Source organism: Pseudonaja textilis, chromosome 3, assembly GCF_049901715.1.
Source record: "Pseudonaja textilis isolate UNSWEBS1 chromosome 3, rPseTex1.2, whole genome shotgun sequence".
Lineage (NCBI taxonomy): Eukaryota > Metazoa > Chordata > Lepidosauria > Squamata > Elapidae > Pseudonaja > Pseudonaja textilis.
The window spans coordinates 109,391,744-109,407,128 of record NC_141992.1 but is presented as its reverse complement, the minus strand read 5'-3'; the positions used below and the strand labels follow the sequence as shown (position 1 = coordinate 109,407,128).

At 37.8% G+C, this 15,385-nt stretch overlaps 1 protein-coding gene across 1 annotated transcript in view; it reads left to right on the top strand.

The window, feature by feature from the left end:
- ANKHD1 (ankyrin repeat and KH domain containing 1) overlaps positions 1 to 15,385 on the top strand; it is a 100,081-nt gene that overhangs the window by 80,267 nt on the left and 4,429 nt on the right. The window contains exons 30-32 of the mRNA XM_087930390.1: positions 33 to 1,645; positions 13,034 to 13,207; positions 14,102 to 14,353. Of these exons, the coding sequence (XP_087786516.1) occupies positions 33 to 1,645; positions 13,034 to 13,207; positions 14,102 to 14,353 (2,039 nt within the window). The remainder of the gene's footprint in view (positions 1 to 32; positions 1,646 to 13,033; positions 13,208 to 14,101; positions 14,354 to 15,385) is intronic.

Below are 15,385 nucleotides of genomic sequence, written 5' to 3'. Positions count from 1 at the left end.
TTTTACAAAAGACATAACTTTCTCTTTTTCAGGGGGGGAACAGAATCAACAAGATATGCAGTACAACTTATTAATGCCCTTATTCAAGATCCTGCTAAGGAACTGGAAGATTTAATTCCTAAAACTCACATAAGAACACCTGTTTCCAGCACTAAATCAATCCATACCAATTTTTCATCTGGCGTCAGTACTGCTTCAGCTTCAAACAAAAACTCATTTTCTATTGGAGCTTCATCTCTTGTCACGTCTCAGTCATCAACACTATCTACTTTCCAGTCTGCTAACAAATTAAGCAAAAATGTCCCAGCAAACGTGCGCTCTTCTTTTCCAGTCTCTTTACCTTTAGCTTATTCCCATCCTCACTTTGCTTTATTGGCTGCTCAAACTATGCAACAAATTCGACACCCTCGTTTACCTATGGCCCAGTTTGGAGGAACATTTTCAACCTCTCCAAATACTTGGGGACCATTCCCAGTGAGACCAGTTAACCCAGGCAGCACAAATAGCTCTCCAAAGCATAACAATTCAAATCGCATAGGTAACCAGAATGGTAGTATTTTACAGTCTGAATCTACAGGTTTAGCTTCTAGCAGTCCTGGTAGTGTCTCTTCAGCAATTCCATCCTCTCAGCCACTTTGTGTGACAAATAATCGGACTCCATCATCAGTCAGGAAGCAGCTGTTTGCTTGCATTCCTAAAACAAGTACCATGACAACAGCAATCTCAACTGTGACAACAACATGTAGCACACTGCCTTCAACTTCCCCTGCACATGAAAATACTGGGAATGTTCCCACTACATTTCTACTTTCTAATGTTCCACCGGCACAGCAGTCTGCACTTAAAACAGATGTTATTCCTCCTGTTTCAGTATCCAAAGAAAAAACATCAGCGCCAGAACAATCTGTTGGCATTGCATGCGTGTCATCATTGATTGCTACTAGCAGCAGTATCACGTCTTGCAGCAGCCCAGGAGTCCTAGAGTCGTGCACATCCAGCAGTCCTGCACCTCCAGATAATGTCCCAAATGAAACACTGCCAGCTAATATGCCTGAATTAAGTCCTCCCATAACTATGCCTTTTTCTTCAAGTTCAGAATCCACTCCATTAACTTTATCATCGCCTAGATCGGTTGCTTCAGAAAATCAGGACAATGGTAACTTACCTCAGTTAGCTGTACCAGCACCAAGAGTTTCTCACAGAATGCAGCCAAGAGGTTCTTTTTATTCAATGGTACCAAATGCAAATCTCCATCAAGAAACCCAGTCTGTTTTTGTTACAAATGCCGTACCTTTAACACCGTCTCAAGGTCCATCTACTACAGTTCACCTATCATCACCCATGAACATTATGAATGGTTCTCAGATGCATATTAATCCATCAAACAAGCCTTTGCCTCCTACCTTTGGGCCAGCAACACTCTTTAATCATTTTAGTAGTCTTTTTGATAGTAACCAGATGCCAGCTAATCAAGGATGGGGAGATTGCCCACTATCCACAAGAGCAGCAGCAGATCAGTCTTTCACTGTCCAGTCTACTTTTCTGAGTAACTCTGTATTGGGGCACATGGAAAGTGTACATCCTGATAACTCTAAGGCTCCAGGGTTCCGACCTCCTTCTCAGAGAGTGTCAACAAGTCCTGTAGGTAAGTTGTTACATTTCCATATGAAAAAGAGGAGAGTTTGTGGTCTGTGCAATGTAATTGAAACTAAAGATTCTTAGTCATACAGGTCGTGGTTGTCCCAAAAGTGCTTTTTCAGGAGGCAACTAGGCTTTCCTGTTTTTGCTTTTTTTTTAAAGACATTTCGATTCTCATCCAAGAAACTTCTTTAGCTCTGACCGAATGGGGAATGGAAGGACTTATATTCCTTGCAGACAGCTGGTCACCTCCATACTTTTAGAGCAGGGGTGTCAAACTCAAGGACCACAGGCTGGATCCGGTACATGAGGTGGTTAGATGTGGCCCACAGGGCTGCTCTGGAAGCAGCGAAGGACTGGCCTGCAGTGATCTGGCTGACCAGGCATAGATCTACAACCTGCTGGCAGCTATCCAGGCCGGAACGTGGCCCGCCTTACATCCACGGGGCTGTCCTGGAGCCTGAGAGGGGGCCCCCAAGCCCTGCTCCCTGGGCTCATGCACAGGAGGTGGCGAGCACAATGGGGCCTGGCATCCCTGAGGCCTGTGTTGTCCTGCAGGCTGACTGCAGTCTGAGCGCTTCAATTTCATCTAGGACTCCAGCGCTCATTGCCTCCTGGGTGCATACCCAGGAGGCGGGGCCAAGATGGTAGGGCAGCCCCACAGGTCAGATATAAGGCCAGGCACAGGAAACAGCACCTTCTGTGGCCGGGATTCACAGCTCACTCACGTGTGCCAGCCTTATTGTTTGAGGCAAGAACGAAGTCTTCAATCAGACATGTCAAATATAAGGCTGAGATTTGGCCTGCAGGGCCACCTCAGAGACAGTAGGGGATTGGCTGCCCCTCCCGGACATCCCTAGAGTGCATACACAAGGCGTGCAGGGGCCAATGGTGTCCAGAAGTAGCCTGCTGGCTGAGAGGACATGCAGCGGTGGGGCTGGGGCGCTGCGATTGCCAGGCTGGCCCTAAGCAGCAAGCAGAGGCACAGGGGAGGAGGCATGTGATCCAGCCCATTGGAAATGCTGGGCAGCCACTCACTCATCCACATGCTCCTTCCCACTGTCTGGCTTTGCTTGCCCGGGGCCACCACAGCTGGGATAGGTGGGTCAGGCAGTTGCCTGGTGCATCTGGTAAGCTGGGTTGTATGTCCCCCCCCAATGCCTCTACCTTCTCCTCTGCCGGTACTGCTGCCAGGAGGCAGTTGGCAGGACGGGATTGGAGCTATCCAACTTCATATTTTAACTCTGCTGCATATGTGGGACGAGTCTTCTGCGCATCGCCCCACTCACGAAGACCCCGATGAATGGGAAAGGCGGGGAGTCCTCATCCCCAAGAGGCAGCTGCATAGTGCAGGTGAATCCAAGCCCGGGACTGCCGAGCTGATGCTCCAAGCAGCAGGCAGAGGCACCTGATCAGGCCTGCCAAATGCCCATCCAGTCACCTGGCCTGCCAGATGCACAGCTGCCTGGCCCCCCCATCCCCAATGGCCCCAGCGATTGGGCAGGCTTGCTGGATGATGAGGTTTGAGGGAGAGGGTTGAGTGCCTAGGGACTGCAGCATGGTGGTGACTGGCTGGGCTGCCTTGCTGCAACCCCACAATCTGTCCACGGGTGCCGCAGCTGGGACAGAGCAGGTGGCTGCACATTTGGCAGGCTGCATGGCCACCCAGGCATGTGGCAGACTGATCGGGTGCCTTGCAGAGCTTGGACCCACTTGAGCTGAGTGGGCTGTGGACTCCCAGCTGCCTCTTCGGGATGGCTCCCTGCCTTTCCCATTTGCTGGGGCCTTTGCGAGTGCCCAGGCAACAGGCTTGCTGAAGAATAAGATTTTTATATAATAATATAATTTTTATATAATAAGAGGGTACAGGGGTTGCAGTGTGGTGACCAGCTGGAGTACGTTGTGGCAATCCCTCTCTCTTTGTTCCTCTGGTGGATCAGTCCCTTGTCCAGCTCCTTTCTGCTGGAGATCCCTCTATCCCCCTCAGCCTTGCCCAATCTTCCAAACACCCCCCCCCCCCCATGCAAGAAATGTCAACCTGACTATGACCAACCTGGCACAACCACTCATTGGGCTTCTCTCCCCCCAGCCCCCTGAGAGTAGCCATAACGCTGGTGCAACCCTCAAAGAAATCAAGATTGACACCCCTATTTAGAGGGTCGTTGAAACACTTGGAGGTTTATCTGTGTCCTCAGGGTTTCCTGAGTAGTGCTAATGGTTCCTGTAGTCTGATTTTTCTGGAAATCCATTCATATTTGCACACCGTTCAAAGCGTGTTCATCCCAAGTAGTGTGACAGTACGAACAGATTTCCAGAAAAATTGCAGGCTACAGGAACCATTAACACTACTCAGATAAGGACTCAGATAAACAGATAAACGTCCAAGAGCTTTAACGACCCTCTAAAAGGATGCAGGTGACCAGCTGTCTGGAAGGAATATAAATCCTTCCATTCCCCACCGTCCAGTCAGAGCTGAAAAAACTTCTTGGATGAGAAGCAAAACGTCCTCAAAGAAAAAAAACAAAGTTCAGTTGCCTCCTGAAAAAGTACTTTTGTAACTGAAACTATTTGCAGGAAATTATCACTTATCCTGAGCCAAAGAAATATGAAAACAGGTATTATGCTGGATCTTTAGCTACTTTTAGTTGGCTGATCTCATTTCAGATGATTTAATTAAAGGATCTGGAAATTAAGTTGAAACCCATGAATTGATGAAAATTTTGACTTGTAGAAATTACTTAAATCTTTTTAGATTTGTGTCTAACTTTGCTATTGCCTCTTCAGTCTGATTGTCATTCTCTACTTATACATTGTGTTAATAATGTTAAGCTGTCTCTCTCAAACTAGAGCTTTCCAGCTGTTGAATAATTCCTAGGAAGCAGCCCTTAGTGGTTGCAGTAATAGTTTTAGTCCAGCTGGTCTAGTATGGAGAAGGATGCCTTGAGGCCGATTTCCTGTTTAAAAAGTTCACAATGGTGGGGGGGAAAGGGGGGAGGATAAAAATCTGCTGAACTGTTGCTGGAAAATGGAAAACATCATGGTCATCTGAGACCTGCAAGAAAATGTTGCTGCATAAAGTCCACTGATCATTCAGCCATACTCTATACTATATTCTTCTGTGTAATTTTTCATATTTTACACATACACATTCTCTCAGTTGTTAATAGTCCTCTTGCAGAGAAGAATTATTATTTTGGCTAGTGGCATCAGGACATGTGTCCTTGAAGCAAGGGCGGGATTCTACCTGGTTGGATTGGTTCTATAGAACCAGTTGTTACGATTCTGCACAGTTCGGAGAACTGGCAAATCACTCCACTGGCTGGCCCCGCCACTCCCCACCTGCCCCGCCCCCTCACTCCTTACCTGGTATGCACACCATCCAACTTGCCTACGTTGTGCCTTCGCCTAATTTTGGGTAAGTTGTCATAAAATCAAAAGATGCTTTAACGAAGTATTAGTTTAAAGGTGTGCGCACTTACGCAAGCCATATTATTGTAACTTTTTTGTTGTTTTTTCCCCCTAAAATATTTCAGTTTGTTTTTCAATTGAATTGTGCAGCTTATAAGTTATATTAAAAGTGGGGGAAAAATTCTGAAGTGTTTTATCTTGGTCTGATTTTTTTACATCTTAAAATCCTGGTATTTTAACAGGAGTATGTAGACATTTTATGTCCACTGTAGATTACAGAGACACTTCAGAAAGTGCTTAGCAAAGGGGATAGCCAAAACAGATAAACCTGTGATTTAAAAGTAAAATGTTGCTAGAATAGAATAGAATAGATTAGATTAGATTAGATTAGATTAGATTAGATTAGATTAGATTAGATTAGATTAGATTAGATTTCTTTATTGGCCAAGTGTGATTAGACACACAAGGAATTCGTCTTGGTGCAAATGTTCTCAGTGTACATAAAAGAAAAGATACATTCATCAAGAGTCAAGAATCATAAGATACAACACTTAATAGTCATAGGGTACAATAAGCAATCAAATCATACTAGGAAACGAACAGTATAAATCGTAAGGATACAAATGACAAAGTTACAGTTATACAGTCACAAGTGGGAGGAGATGGGTGATAAGGAGTGATGAGAAGATTAATAGTAATAGTAGTGCAGACTTTGTAAATAGTTAAACAGTGTTGAGGGAATTATTTGTTTAGCAGAGTGATGGCTTTCGGGGAAAAAACTGTTCTTGTGTGTAGTTCTGGTGTGCAGTGCTCTATAGCGTCGTTTTGAGGATAGGAATTGAAACAGTTTATGTCTGGGATGTGAGGGGTCTCTAAATATTTTCACAGCCCTCTTTTTGACTCGTGCAGTATACAGGTCCTTGATTGGGGGTAGTAATTGTTTTTTTCTGCAGTACTAATTATCCTCTGAAGTCTGTCTGTCCTGTTGGGTTGCAGAACCACACCAGACAATTATAGAGATGCAGATGATAGATAAGTGATGTGAAGAAAAGAGCCTAGCCTCAGATCTGACAAACATGATTTTGCTGCTTCTGCAGGAGGAAACTTTAAGGGCCTCCATTGTATAAACAGCAAATACACAGAATTGTTTATATTTCACCCACATTTTATTTTTATTTTTTTTAACAAACTTCATTCAATTTTTTCCAACAATTAAAAAAAACAATTACAACGTTGAAGACATCATTAACATTTCTTTACCATATTTCTGTACTTTATTTTCTATTACATTATGGTTATTACATTAATTTTTCTATTAATTTTCTATTCCTTACTCCTTGCTTATATATATCACTTGTTACATAATACATTTTCTGTTAATTCTACATTCAGTACATATAGCTTCATATTCTTTAATTAGTTACAGTATTACTTTTCTTTCTATTATCAAACCATATATACCAGGCATCCCAGACTGAATAATACATCAATTCCTCTCTATCCTTTAACTCTAGAGTCAGCCTGTCCATTTCCATGCAGTCTAGAATTTCTCTTATCACTGCTCCCTCTTGTGGTATATCTCCCTGTTTCCAGTGCTGTGTGTAATCCTAGCAGCAGTTATTATATGTAAAATAATATACCTGTCTGTCTTGCTATATTCTCCCTTAATTATGCCTAGTAGGAACAGTTCTGGTCGAAATTCAAATTTTTCTTTTGTTATTTCTTCTAACCACTTTCGGATCTTACTCCCATACTTTTTTGCTTCCGAGCAGGTCCACCACATGTGAAAATATGTACCCTGTTTGTTCTTACATTTCCAGCATTCTGGGTTTTGGGTTGCAAAGATCTTTGCCAATGTGGCGGGGGTTAAATGCCACCTATAAAACATTTTGTACATATTTTCTTTATATCCTGTAGATAACGTTAATCTATAATTCTTCCCCCACATTTTTCCCAATATTCCAATTCTATATTGTGTCCCACATTTTTTGCCCAGACTATCATTGTTTCTTTGAATACCTCTTCTTCCATTTTGAAGCTCAAAAGAAAATAATTATATAATTTAGATATCATCTTTTTCTCTGTTCCTTGAATAATTTTATCTAATTGTTGTTGGTTCATGTAAAATCCATATTCTTCCTTATCTTTTCTGTACCTTGCCTGTACCTTGAATAAGTGCATCCCTCATCTGATGCCTTTGAAAGTGTTGTTTATTTTTCCCTTCCCATAGGAAACTATGCCACCCTCTTTGCAGGTTGTGTCCTTCTATTAGTAATATCCTTTTGTTCTCTAGGTTGATCCAATCTCTTATCCGTACCAGAGCTGCTGCCTGATAGTATGTCTCCAGTCTGGAAGTCCAAAGCCACCCTTCTTTTTTTTTAATCCTGCAACAATTTCATTTTAATTCTAGATTTTTTCCCGGCCCAAATGAAATTAGCTATTATTTTATTTAATTCTCTCCCCCCCCACACACACCCCAAAAATTCTCTAATTTTACCGGTACACTTTGGAATAGGTATAGTATTTTTGGTAGTACAGTTATTTTAACTGTTGCAATTCTTCTCATTAATGAAATTTGGAATTTCTTCCATGTTTCCAATTCCTTTTTTATCTGCATCATTAATTTATTATAGTTATTTTCTTTAATTGAGGGACATCTTGATGTTAGCCAAATACCAAGATATTTTACCTTTTTAACTATATGCATTCCCAAATGTTCCTCTAATTCCTTTTTTTGTTTGACCGTCATAGTTTTGGTTAATATCTTTTTTTTGTTTCTATTTATTTTAAATCCCACTACTTTACCGAATTCTTCAATTTCTCTTATTAAAGCAGTCCTAGTTTCATCCGATTCCTCTAGAAAAACTACTATATCATTGGCAAGTGCTTGTATTTTATACTCTTCTTTTCTGATTGTAACCCCCATAATTTCTTTATTTCTTCTAATGTTTGTTAATAATATTTCTAAGGAGAGGATAAAGAGTAAGTTCACCCACATTTTAAATAGACCTTTTATAGGGTGTTTTTTCTGAAGCTTCCCGAGTACACAGATATTCTCAACATTGACTGTCATGAATTCTCCCATGAACTCCTTGGCAACTTGTTCAGTTAAGTAAAGTAAAACTGTATTTCCTGCCAGAAATTGTTTGAATTGGTAGAGGAGGGTGGCATGGACAAAGCAGTCCTACTTCCTAACCATTCTTTCATGCTAGAGTTCTCGGGTGTTTTTGCTCAATATTATCATACTTACAGGAATGTCGTTATTATAAGCTGTAACATACATTGAATTTTCTCTAAATAGGGCACCAGAGTTTGGGAAATCTGAAGCAATGTTTATATTTTTTTCAAGAGAGTCAGGGAGCACTAAGATTTCCACATCTGCTTTTTCTAGGCAATTCTATGCCTAGTTCTATCTTTATCAAGTCATGGATAAATAGCCACAAGTGGTTAATACTGCTTTTATATTTAAGAAAATGGCAATTATAGTTGCCTTTGAAGGTAATTTTCTTTTTTAAGATATTTAGGGAGTGCTTTCTTGGTTCCAAAATGTGTCTTGAGCTTCACGGGTGGTATTTTGACTCACCACTATTCTTTTTTTTTCTTTTTTTTGGGGGGGGGTCAAGTTTTTTATATTACATACATCAGTGCATGAACAGTGTGACACCTGGGTGCCATAAAATTTTGGTACAAATAAAAATATTATTACTCATGATTATTACATTTATCCAGCTTATATATTTCTAATAATAATACACATTTATAGTAGATTATAATATTTCATTATTTCATATTATTTAAACATACCTGATACTATCGCCATTCAATTTCTAAACCTCCCTCTTGTTATTACATTTATCTTATTATATAAAAATGGGTATACTGTTATTCCCTTTTCTCTTATTTCTGTCTCTATTCTAACTCATTTATGTCACCATTATATTAAAAGACGTTTCCTTTCTGGTTGTCATCTCTCAGCTGCTTTAATAGTTTAATTCATCATTATTTCATTATTCAGTATTGCCCTATTCAATTCAGATACCATTCACAATATTATTTAAACATACAGAATGATTCTATTCATATTGTATACATTCATCCTCTGTATGATTCTGCTATTAATATACCTGTTTATATTAAAATATATTCATTATTTCATTAGTACCATCATTCAATCTCTAATTTTCCAATTTTTAATACTTAATTCTTATATGTCTTGTAATTCCACTCTTCACATCTATCTATATTAAAATATTGTCCTTATTTCATCATTATTATTTCATTGTTCAGTATTTCAATATATTATTCTAATACCTATCACAATACATACAAAATAATCCTATTCATATTCTATATAATTCTAATGTTAATACACATGTTTATGTTAAAATATGTTCTTAAATAAAAATCTTTTTTTTTCTTTTTTATATCCATTTCTTGTCTGCATCAGTATTTTAAATCTTATTCTCTTTTTGACTTGCCTCCCATATTCTTCTCTTGGATCTTTGACTCTATCTACATCTATGTCTATATGCTGACTGTTCAATCTAAATATTTGTCCCATCCCTACCTTCTTCCATTCTCTAACTGTGACTATTTGCTCTAACCCCTATCTCCATTCCCAAAGCATTTCCTGCTTTTCCAGTTCTCTATTTTAGATCTCTTGAAGTGCCCTCTGGTTAAATTCATCAATCATTGTTAATGTTATTGGTATCTCCTCCTTGTTATCTTCTTTTCACTGATTTCCCGATTCTGCTTTTCCCTTCATTCCTTCTGCTGGCTTCTCCTTTTCCTGAGTATCTTGGTTTTAATTCATTATCTCTTGTATAATATTTTCCAGTTTTTGATCTATGCCATCTTAATTCCCCAGTCACCTTATGTTCTTTCTGTATAATATCCTTTATGCTTTGAAACATCAGCGCCATTGCGTTTAATGTTCCGCTCATTTCCTCCTTGTGTTGCATCTTATCCTGTTTGAATGAATCCCACTTTTGGCCAATAACCCAAGAACCCTTTATTCAATTTATGGAAAGGCCTTCATGAGCTTAAATTAATAAGATTTGTTAGTGGAAAATATGTCACCAGACTATATCATGCTTTAGACAGTCACATTATGTATTCTAGTAAACACAGTTAGAATTGCCCTGGATAAGATTAGGAGTTGCAGGAAGCCCTCAGAAATTTTGATGAAATGTCAAGAAAACCACTGAATGCAAATAGATTTTCAGAAAGGAAGAATAACCAATCATTGGTGTGAGGAAAAAGTACAATAATCCTTAAAAATGGATGTGTAAAACAATTACTGTATATTCTTGAAATTCTGGCAAGGATAATGATTTTAAATCTTCTGGGAATCAATAATGACTTGATCAGATGTAAATTTAAAAATAGGCAAATCTTGAAGTGTCTACAGGCAGACTTTTTGTGTAATTACTCAAATACTAACAAATATTTATAATCAGAATCGAGTGATTTTTGTGACAGTCCTGACAAATCTGCAGTTACTGTTTTGCCCAATACAAGGATCTAGATATGTAACCACAATAAAATAATTACATATATTCAAGAGCAGTTACGCGATAACATAAATCTTTGTTGACCCTATAGACTTGCACTGTGTATACCATTCAAGTGATTCCAAAGACCTCTAGAAAAACTTCCACTCCAGTTTCAAAACTTTACTATAAATACATGAAAATCATCTATAGATCTATGTTATTCCAAAATTCATTTGACAGTATCTACCTTAAATCAGAATTTTGAGTTTTTCTCCCAACCTTTGGCATGAAATCTTTGATCTGGACCATAAAAGTTATATTCCTTATTTCTGAAGTGAATCACATTCTGGCATTTTCAGTTTATTTATTCTGCAGACTGCCAGATCATTTCAGCCTGTGATAACTTTGTTTGGTATGAAATGTTTTTAGTGCTAGTAATAAATTTTATTTGCTAAATCAATGAACTCTGTGCTTGATTCACTTTTTCAAACTGTCATGAAGACTCAGAACTGAAATTTCTTTCCAAAAATTGGATTCCTCTTGAATATCACCCAAGAAATTATCCTTCTCATATAGATGACCTACAGCAAAAGTTTCACCACTTAAATGTTTATCATATCCTTTTAATCAGATCAAATCTTTTTGCATGTTATAGCTTTTTTATCATGTTTTTGTTCCATACTAGAAAACTAATTTCTACCTATTATTTTCCTTTGGTTATGGACACAAATTAGTAGTTACCTTCTGATGCATTAGTTCCTTTTTTCTATGCTTAAGTGCCATTTGAGAGCAGCTACTGTACATGCTGCCTTTGCCAAAGGTGTAACCACAATACATCTGCCAGACAGCTGTATGGAGTATTCCACCTTTTTTCATTTATCATTATTATATAGCTGTCCATACAAGCACTACTGTTTCCTTTCATAAAGAGATTTGTTCTTGATCTTATTATATATCCCCTTATGTAAGCCTGCGATCATCTGATGTATGATCCTCAGAGATCATGAAAAATAATCATGTTAATTTTCAATAACTCTGGTTCCTCAACCAGTTTATGCATTCTCACAATCCTTGCTAAGTGGTCGATTTGTTATCTTTATCCCACCATATCAATATTGGAACTGAAATAATTGGTATCTCTCAGGGTCCTGCCAGACTCTTAAAACATTCCTTAATGTATATGCTTTATGTAAGCTCATGTTATTTTAGTGGCACAAACTAAATTTTGAGAAAGGACAAGCAGCATAAAACAGGCATTAATGCTTTCATCATATCAAAACTGAGGTCCTCTTTGTAGAATGTTCTCAATGTTTCATTCCCAGTAGCATGTGAGAGGAAACAGGTAATTATTGTTCCTAAAATCTAATAGGCCCTTATTAATTATGTCATTCCATGTGTATGTTTTTATAATGTATGTATCATCACAGTCTTCCTTCTTGAATCAGTCAGTACTTCTATAAATGCTCACATAATGAAATAAAAATATCCATATATGACTCAAGGTATAGAAGGCTTATGTACATAACACTCCCCAACTCAGCTTGATATAATTCATATAAAGTAGAATTGCAGAATTAGTTCCAAATCTTTCTAACATTCACCTTGTGCTCATTTACAGATATTAAAAAGAACAAACAGCAAACTATGCTGAAAATTAGCCATTTAGAGTTTATTTGTTTCTGGTTTAATATGAAAGCAAAATATCTTAGTCACAGATTGATTATATTTAGCCCAATCAGTGACAAGAAGGTGTACTTTTGGGGGTTAATCCCCCTTTTCAAAAGGCCAAACAATATAGACACATTTCTTGCAATTATGTCAAAGCTCACTTAGATTACTTTTGGTGGTCCTTTATGAGATTGGAAGTTGAGTTGCAGCTCCCAGCTTCTGAAATAATGTCTGCTGTACCATAGCAAGAAATGTAATTTTGAGCTGATCTTTCTCCATACGAACTCTGTAATATTATTATTTCTATTAACTTATTAATATGTAGACTGAAAAATGTGAATGTATACATCAAAATATTTGCAGTTAGATCTGATTAATATAACTGTCCCACTATGAAGAAAAGTTAAAATTGCAAGTTGCATGCATCTGTGTCTTCTCAAGATCAATGGTTATTTAAAATTTTGACTACAAACTTAATACCAGTTTATTTTTTGTATCTTAGCTTGCCATGTACAGTTTTGTATTGTATACATATGTTTCTTTTTATATCTTAAATGTAACTATGAGGGATATAGTATTTTGGTAAACAATTCAGAGCAAGATGCTTCTTAAATATCTTTCTAAATGCTCTTTAAGTAATTAAATTTCAGTGAGAGAGATTAAATTTGTATACCACCCAACTCACTGTTCCAAGATTTGTATTGTGTTCTCTCAATATTTTTTTCCTGAACTTCATGTAAGTTATACAACAGATAATGTATTCTTGATCTCTGGATTTATTTTCTCAAATATAGTTGAACTAATTTTCGATTTTCCTTCTCTAGATCCATCCAGCAGTTCATCAAATTCTTCTTCAACACCTATGGCAGGTTTTTCTGCAAACATTCAAGGGGCACGGGTTTATCTTCAAGGACCTGTTGGGACTCCCAGTTTTAACAGGCAACATTTTTCTCCCCATCCTTGGACAAGTGCTACAAATTCATGTAGGAGCTTTGATGGTTTGTCTGATTCTGTTCCTATAGCCTTTTTGCTTATTGTGTGATTTTGTTTGATTGATGAGGGAAACTGGCAGCTAAAAGAGAGAAGATTTCTAAATAGAATTAAACTGTTATCCTTAAATCTGAACTCTGCTTGAGACTGAAGGGCTAGATAAAGCAAATCCTTTATTCAAATATTGTCTTTAAAAATATAAAGGATATGCTTTCTTTAATTATCCTTTTTTGCAGGATAGTTAAAGCTTTAAAAACTAAAAGTAATGGGCAATTCTATGGATTTTTCCTTCAAATTTGTAAGTTACTACTGGAGCAAACTTAATCTTAAAGTTATACATTGAGCCTATGAACTGAAGCTCAAGTATCTTGTCACTGAAGAATGTATAATCAGAGATATAATTAGTGAGTTTGAAACAATCTCTGGCTTGTCAACCACCTCTTCTTTATTCTTCTGTTTTTGCTCAGTTATTCACTGACCAATTAAAGAAAAGGAAAGGTTAAAACCTGATATCACCAACACAATCATGAAGAATTGGTGTGAATGATGAGAAGAGGTGGGGCATCTCTGCTGGTTTGGCCTCCAGCCCCATCTGCTACTGGCATTGAAATTAAATCAAAACATAGGCTCCAGCATAAATGCTATCCACCCCTGAAATAATGCATACAACTTTATTGCCTGATAAAAGCTATGAATTGCATTGTGGAGGCCTGTTCCATTCATTAAACAGCTTATCCTTATGTTTGCTAAATTAGAAATAAAAGGATTTTTTTTAATTTCCTTCAAAATACTTCAGTACTAGCAACAGTTGTAAAATACATATCTTTCCCATAAGGAGAAAATTAACTATTTTTAGATAAGCCTTCATATTTAATAAAGCAAGAGAACTGTTTTTCCATCAGGTGAATCACCTATTCCATCAGTTTCCTCGGGATCATCTTCTCCTCTTTCAGCTGTATCTGCACCTTCTAATCTGGGACAGCCAAAATCAGGGAGCACAAGTCAAGATCGAAAGGTGCCACCACCTATTGGAACAGAACGACTTGCTAGAATTAGGCAAGGAGGTTCTGTAACCCCTACACCCCTGGGAAGCAACTTCACAGCTCCTGTAGGACACAGTGGCATCTGGTCATTTGGCGTTAACAATGTTTCAGGTGAGATATTTAAGAAGAAGGGAAAGGCTAATTCTTGGAGACTAATACAAGTAGCCCTCAACTTACAATCAAAATTGAACCCAAAATGTCTGCTGCTAAGTAAGGCATTTCTTAAATGAGTTTTGCCCCATTTTTGACCTTTCTAGTCACAGTTGTTAAGTGAATCACTGCAATTGTTATTAGTAGGTGAATTGGGTTTTCCCATTGACTTTGCTTGTCAAAATGTTTCCAAAGGCACAAAAATGGAAGGACACTTTGATCCCCACAATGGACAAATGGTTGCAAAAGTCAATGGAGTTTGCAGAGAGGGCATAAATTGTCTGCTTTGATAAAAGCAAAAAAGCATAACTACTTTTGGTTCTATTTGGAAACTGCTTCTGGATTTTATGCTTGAGGTGGAAAAAAAAATGAAATTTTGATTTTAGGTTTTAGGTTTTACCAGTTAGATAGATTTGTTGATATAGATGTGACTAGTTTATACTATTATATAAAAATAAAAAGTTGAGGTTTGATGTAGCTATATTATTTTACTGCACCAGAGGGAGTCGGAAGTCAATACCTTTTCTTACTTTTCCCTTCTTTTCTAGACTCTTCCCTTCCTTTTTCCCTTCCCTATTTTTCCTATTACTTGTTTTGTATCTTTGTATTTTATACTATGAACTAATAAAAGAATAAAATCAGAAAAAAATATTTTAAAAAAGAATGTTGCCAAAGGCATTTACACGACCCTGGGACACAGCAACCATCTTAAATATGAGTCAGTTGCAAGCATCTGAATTTTGATCACATGACCATGGGGATGTCAAATTGTCATAAGTGTGAAAAATGAACATAAGTCACTTTTTTCAGTGCCAGTATAAGTTTTGAATGGTCACTGAATAAAGTGTTGAAGTTGAGGACTACTTGTACATAGAGAACCAAAAATATTTTGTGGATTTTGAGTTTTTCTCCCAACCTTTGGCATGAAATCTTTGATCTGGACCATAAAAGTTATATTCCTTATTTCTGAAGTGAATCACATTCTGGCATTTT